Raw genomic sequence first — 6,001 nt, 5'->3', positions numbered from 1 at the left:
AGCCCCGGGCGGGGCGAGCGCGGCCTCCGCCGGGAGCCTGACCCGGTCCGCGTTCGGTCCCGTGAGCTGCGCATGTGGTTGTGGCGCTTCTCTGGACTTCCAGGTGCCAACCTGTGCCCCTGCTTAGGCCACGTAAGCCTTCTGGCCATGGGCTGTGTGCGATCCCTCCAGTTCGCTTTATTTGCCCTTACAAACTCTGGGCATGGCTGAGAGGGTGGGAGGCTGTGGCACGTGGGCGAAACGAATGGTGTGACTGAAGAAGGAAAGCCCATTAGCCTGGCTTTGAGATGAGAGGAAACGGAAGGTAAACGTCTAATGTGTTGCCTCTTCCAGACACACCTCAGATCATTGCTGTTAGAGAAATTTGTTCTGTTTTGAGACAGTGTGCTTCAGACAGGGAAATTGCTGCAAAACGACTCGTATGTGTTCCTGACAAGTGTATTTCATGACCTGAATTCAGAGCAGTGAAATTTCAGTCTTTGCTTCCATATGAATTTGTATAATCCCCCACTGTCCGTAGAATCAAGAGGTGTCTAACTATCTGTGTATCTTCCTTGGGGGTCCCAAAACGCTTGCTGAGCATTTTCAAATAAAGATGTTGTTTTCTGCCACTGTCCACCTCAAGCTTTGCTGATTGTTTGTTGTTTTATTAAAAGTGGGTACCCAAAAAAACTTTTCCCAGAATGATTGTTTAAAGTTTGCTCTTCAGATACGGTTCATGAAACAAATTGCATTGTCATTCTCAAAAAGGTCAATTAAGAAGAGTAGATCAAAGTCTTGAGAAAAGAGGTGTATGTGAGGAGTGATTGACTTCTTAGCAAAACCCATTCCCGCAGTATGTTCATCCAGGTTTTTTTTTTGGTTTAAGGCTATGGTGTTTTGGAAGCTGCAATCAGGAGATTTCATGGCTTAGCCTGTATATTCCAACTCATACAACCTGTCTTTGTTTGTAGCGCATGATAAACCTCTCAGAGCTCACCCCTTACATTCTGTGCTCCATCTGCAAGGGTTACTTCATCGATGCCACAACCATTACAGAATGTCTGCACACCTGTAAGTATCAGTGTTGTCAGTCTGAGTTTAGTTGCAAACTCAAACCAGATCAGCTTCTGAGATGCTCTGGGTTCACAGAGATAATTCTCTGAAGTGAATGTGTGTTGTGTTTATTCTGTTCCTTAAGGAAAATATATTTGTGCACATTTTAAGCACCAGAAAATCATGAAATCAATCAATCAAAGTCAGCTTTCGAGGGCAAGAGGGAAGAATATGTAGGAAAAGCCCAAGTAAGGCAAAAATAGAGCTACTACATACATTTTCTTAGTTTTTTTTAAGGTAGACTCTAGGAATTTGAGTGTCTAACTGAGTAAGGAAAGTTGAGTGGCTCTGCTTATATTGGACTAGAGAGTTTCCTCAACTGTTGCTGCCGTGAGCCTGCAAATTCACAAAACTCCCTCAGTGCCTGTGTGGAAGTACCAGTTCAGATACAGAAACGGGCTGCACCCATGGGACAGTTTGTCTGTAATCTGAAGAACAGAAATAGATAGGTAATAAAAAAACTGATTTCCATGTGCTTTTCTTGTTATTCTTCCCCTCAATCCTAGTGCTAACAGTTTTTCCATTGTTAACAGAACTGTTTTCTCTCAAAACTAATGAAATCCTTTCTGTTAAGGCTCTTTCAGCCACATCCATGTTTCTACCTGAATCCAAAAGTCTTGGTTTCCTAGCCCTCCCAACTACTCACACTACATAGAGGGAAAACTCTTTTTCTTTTTTTTTTTCCCCCTGTTCTGGGGCACTGCTTCTTCATTTACTATAGACCACATAGTACTCTGCACAGTTTGTAACTTAAGAAAAAGCACAGCTACTACAAAGGACAGCATAACTTGCAAGTGAAACTATGGTGGTCAGTTAGAGGTTTCCTGGAAAATGTTGTAGATAGTGCATTCAGGCTGATAGAGAGCTGATTTGATAGAAGTTATTTATTCTGGGTATTTCCACTCTTTAGCTTTCCTTCCAAATTTAAGTAGATGTAAAATTCAATGAAAATGGCAGAGTTATGATTTATCTTGTTTGTACTGAGACTGTTTGTACGGTGTAGAGTGCTTTTCAGCAGTCAGTGTTCTGTTGTCTTGGCTGTACTCATGTTCTAGGCAACACAATTATAATACTGAACACTCACCTCTGCATCAGTTGGATTAGGAGTGTTCAGTGACTTCATTATGTGTCTGACAAGTTTTGTTTGGGACATCTGGGTGTAATTGCTGCTCTTGCTCAAACAGATGGCACTGTACAATGGACATGTGACTCCTATGGGGTTTCCTTTCTTTACAGTTTGTAAAAGCTGCATCGTGAGACACTTCTACTATAGCAACAGGTGTCCAAAATGCAATATTGTTGTTCATCAAACACAACCCCTTTACAATATCAGGTAATGAGTTCGTGTCATTTTTATAGTTTTGCTTTTTGATGTTTTGTTTTACAGGGTTGCAGTGCTTTCCTATTTCAAATGTAGGAACAATTACAAGAAACACATTGTATTCTTTCTTCAAATAAATTTCATCTTGATGATTAAGATAAAAATATGCAATTAATTGTTTTATATAATTTGTATCCGTTTGTAGGATTTGTTACCTCTACCCTGGGTACTTTTAGGTATTTGCTCAGTGTTACAGGTGATGTGAGCTCTTAATTCTTTACTGTGATTTCCTTTGAGTTAAAGTTTTTTGGCATGGTATACTTGTTAGCTCTGAAACTTGAGTTGTTGTTTCTTGAGCTGTTCATGAAGGGTGGTGATTTAAACTTTGCATGGCTTTTGTTGGAGCTCTGCTGGCAGGGCATGTATTTAGAGCTGTGGAGTTGCTGCTCTCACCCTTCTCTTTTAGGTACATTACATTTTAATGTTGTATTTGACATCTTTGTTACAGTTTATTGAAATCATTTTGTGTTGCACCAAAGACACTTTCTTTTCTTTTCTACTCTTTCACAGACTGGACCGACAGCTGCAAGATATAGTCTATAAATTAGTTGTCAATCTGGAGGAAAGTAAGTGCCTTTCATTATTTTTTTTTCCATCTAGAGACTGAAAAGACTGAACAGAAACCAGAGTAATTCATAGCCCTGTTTCTTCTCTGGACTCTTTAAAATAGTTTTACAGTGTTTGGTTATAAATCTTAATGAATTAGCTGTGACACCTGGCATCTTTCTGGCTGCTAAATGCTATTATGGATAGCAGTTTGTACCCTGTCTGTGGAACAGGTGTCACTGTGTCCAGATAAATGTCCAGATAATATTTCATAGTGGTGCCTCTCATTTTTGTGGAAGTATATCGTATCATTCTGTGTAACGAGTTTACTTGGCTCAGCTGAAGAAAAGTTGCTAAGACTGATTCTCTCAAATGCTTTTATTTTTTCCTCAGTGCCACATAGATTTTTCCGATTTTAGATGTGTTCACTGTCTCATCTCATTTACCTTTAACTTTGGGAGCCAATGAATCTCCCTAGTCCATCTGGGTGGCCTGAGTGAAATATACAATGTAGTGGATATGTGTGGACTATAGATGGGGTATAATTTTATACCATGAACATATATATGTTTCAATAAATATACTATAGTGTAAAAATACCATGTTCTACATGAGCATGACATATACATGAACATGGTGTAATGATCCCATGTCATGAGTCATGACAGCCAGAAGGATCCTAATATTTGCAGCTTTTTCAGTATGATTTATGGCCAGTTTCTCTGATTTCTTCCCAGCTTTTACTAACAAACTTTTAGTCTGGATATCTTAAGTGTCTCAGTCTCATATGGAATGCTAATGATGGTGAAGGTCAGTAGGAGCTTGGAAAGTCTTTACTGCTCTTACCATTAGAAATTACATGGATATTCTCAGCATCTGAAATAACATTTCCATCTGCTTTGTATTTCAGGAGAGAAAAAACAAATGCATGACTTCTATAAAGAAAGAGGCTTAGAAGTGCCCAAGCCAGGTGAGCTGTCATCACTTTAGGGGACACTGTTTGGGAAATATGTACTATATAGTTTATTCTTAAGGGCTTTCCTAAAAACATTAGCTCATGTCTGAAGAGCATGTGTGGTATTGTAAGTATGAGATTTGTGATTATCTCATTTCTATAACTTGTCACAGATCTCAGATTATAAAAATAGATGGAATTGGCAACACTTAAACCCAAATCATGGCTGGATTTTTGTAAATAATATGTTTTGACTACAGTCAGGAAATATATATCTAAAATGTGCATTAATTTTAATTTCTGGCCTTTAATAAATAATAGACATTATAAAGGTGTAAAAATAAGAACTTCAAAGTTTGCTCACAGATGAGGGATTATTGTAATTATTTTGTGTCATGCTGTCAAACAAACACACAGCTCTTTGGAATAGTGCCATGCTGAAAGCTACTAAAATGCTGGTTCAGATACACAGCACAGAATGTGGGAAGAGCTGATTTAGTACAAAACACACAGGCTGAATTGCATGGACTTTTTTCCTTGATGAGCTCTTCTGTTTTGCTTGGTGCATGTTAGCATCTTGTGCTGCTTTTATTTCAAGTTGTCTTTGCATTTTGGCTATTTGAATGTTTTAGCTGTCCCACAACCAGTTCCAACCAGCAGAGGAAGACCTCGAAAAGTTCTGGGCTCAGCATTCCGGGTCCCACCAGAGCTTGACATCTCCATACTTCTGGAGTTTATTGGGTGAGTTGTGGGCAAGTGTAAGAGCAACTGGCTGACATGAGGGTGCTGCTCGTGCATGTTGGACCATTAACTGGCTTTTCTATGTTTGTTTCTTGGATCATGATAGTTTTACTTGACTCTGTCTGATACCTGGTACATATTTCAAGATGGAGCTACTCAGTCACAGTAACTTGCAGTGCCATAATGTGTGCTCTGCACAAGTGCTACATTTGTTTGCTATAATAGTCAGTTTATAGTGGTATTTGATTTTTACCTCTTCCAGTGCAATGAAATACTGCACTTTCTCTTCTCTCATATGTACACACTTGCTAATGTAATGCAAGAGGAATGAAATGTCATGGATTGGGCTTTACTAGTTGAGAAATGTACACATTGCACTACAAGGAGGAGTTGTGGAGCAGAGATGATCAATGCTGCACAAATTGATGGATCTCGGTTGAAGCCAGCTGGGAATTTGGTCATTTGCCACCTTTGCTGTGTATTTCACATTCCAGAGAAACCTGCTGCTTTCTTGAGTTCCTAGATAGCATTAGCATTAGCACTGTCATATAAATAGTCTGGAAAGCCAACAGCTGGCCCAGAGAGCCTCTTTGGTGGTTGGGTGTGTTCTGTCAGTAACTTCTTAGGTACTGTCGGTAAGTTCCATGTATAAAGACCATGAAATATAAATTTTTAAGCAGCAGTAGTGTGACTTACTCCTATTAAAATTAATGTTATGTAGTGTTTAAAAATGGTTTTAGGCTATGTTGGTTTTTATTCCCGTTTCACACAGACAAACCTTGGAGTCATAAACAGCTGAATTCATAAGAAAAATGGAGCAGAAAAAAAGGGTTAGGAGGAAAAGATACATAAATTCAGTCTAGTATTATTTCATCTATTGCAGTTTAATGAAAGGAAGAGCCCGAGTTGGGAAAATAAATTTGATATGCTTCATAAATCATTAAGCCATTGATTCATAAATCAATGAGTCACTTATAATAAAGAGCTCAAGGATATTAATAACTGTTCACCTTAGCAATATTGGCTGTGTTTATTCTTCTCTTTTTTTTTTTCTTTCAGAGCTAATGAAGGCACAGGGAATTTCAAGGTACAGATGTGATTTGAATTTTTCTCTCATTTGTCCTTCTTTCTGCTTTGTTGTTTATCCTGTCTGGTTTGGACCACACAAAGCATAGGGCAGTTGTGACATCCCTCCCTTAAGGAAGTAGATGTCAAACTCTATATATGAAGGGTTTTCAACCTTCCTTTTTTTAAGTGGGGATGGGGCAGTAGAGAACATGCTG

The 6,001-nt window shown here is 38.9% G+C and overlaps 1 protein-coding gene across 1 annotated transcript in view; it reads left to right on the top strand.

Moving 5' to 3' along the window:
- Positions 1 to 953: 953 nt before the first annotated feature.
- The window catches only part of PCGF6 (polycomb group ring finger 6), a gene marked incomplete at its 5' end in the record, with an annotated part of 16,998 nt that continues 11,950 nt past the window's right edge, over positions 954 to 6,001 (top strand). Inside the window, 6 exons of the mRNA XM_009071582.1 lie at positions 954 to 1,053; positions 2,332 to 2,428; positions 2,987 to 3,042; positions 3,933 to 3,992; positions 4,610 to 4,718; positions 5,778 to 5,805. Coding sequence (XP_009069830.1) covers positions 954 to 1,053; positions 2,332 to 2,428; positions 2,987 to 3,042; positions 3,933 to 3,992; positions 4,610 to 4,718; positions 5,778 to 5,805 — 450 coding nt within the window. The remainder of the gene's footprint in view (positions 1,054 to 2,331; positions 2,429 to 2,986; positions 3,043 to 3,932; positions 3,993 to 4,609; positions 4,719 to 5,777; positions 5,806 to 6,001) is intronic.

The sequence above is a fragment of the Acanthisitta chloris genome, unplaced genomic scaffold (assembly GCF_000695815.1).
Source record: "Acanthisitta chloris isolate BGI_N310 unplaced genomic scaffold, ASM69581v1 scaffold43553, whole genome shotgun sequence".
Lineage (NCBI taxonomy): Eukaryota > Metazoa > Chordata > Aves > Passeriformes > Acanthisittidae > Acanthisitta > Acanthisitta chloris.
The sequence above is the reverse complement of the archived record's forward strand: the minus strand, read 5'-3'. Positions and strand labels throughout refer to the sequence as shown.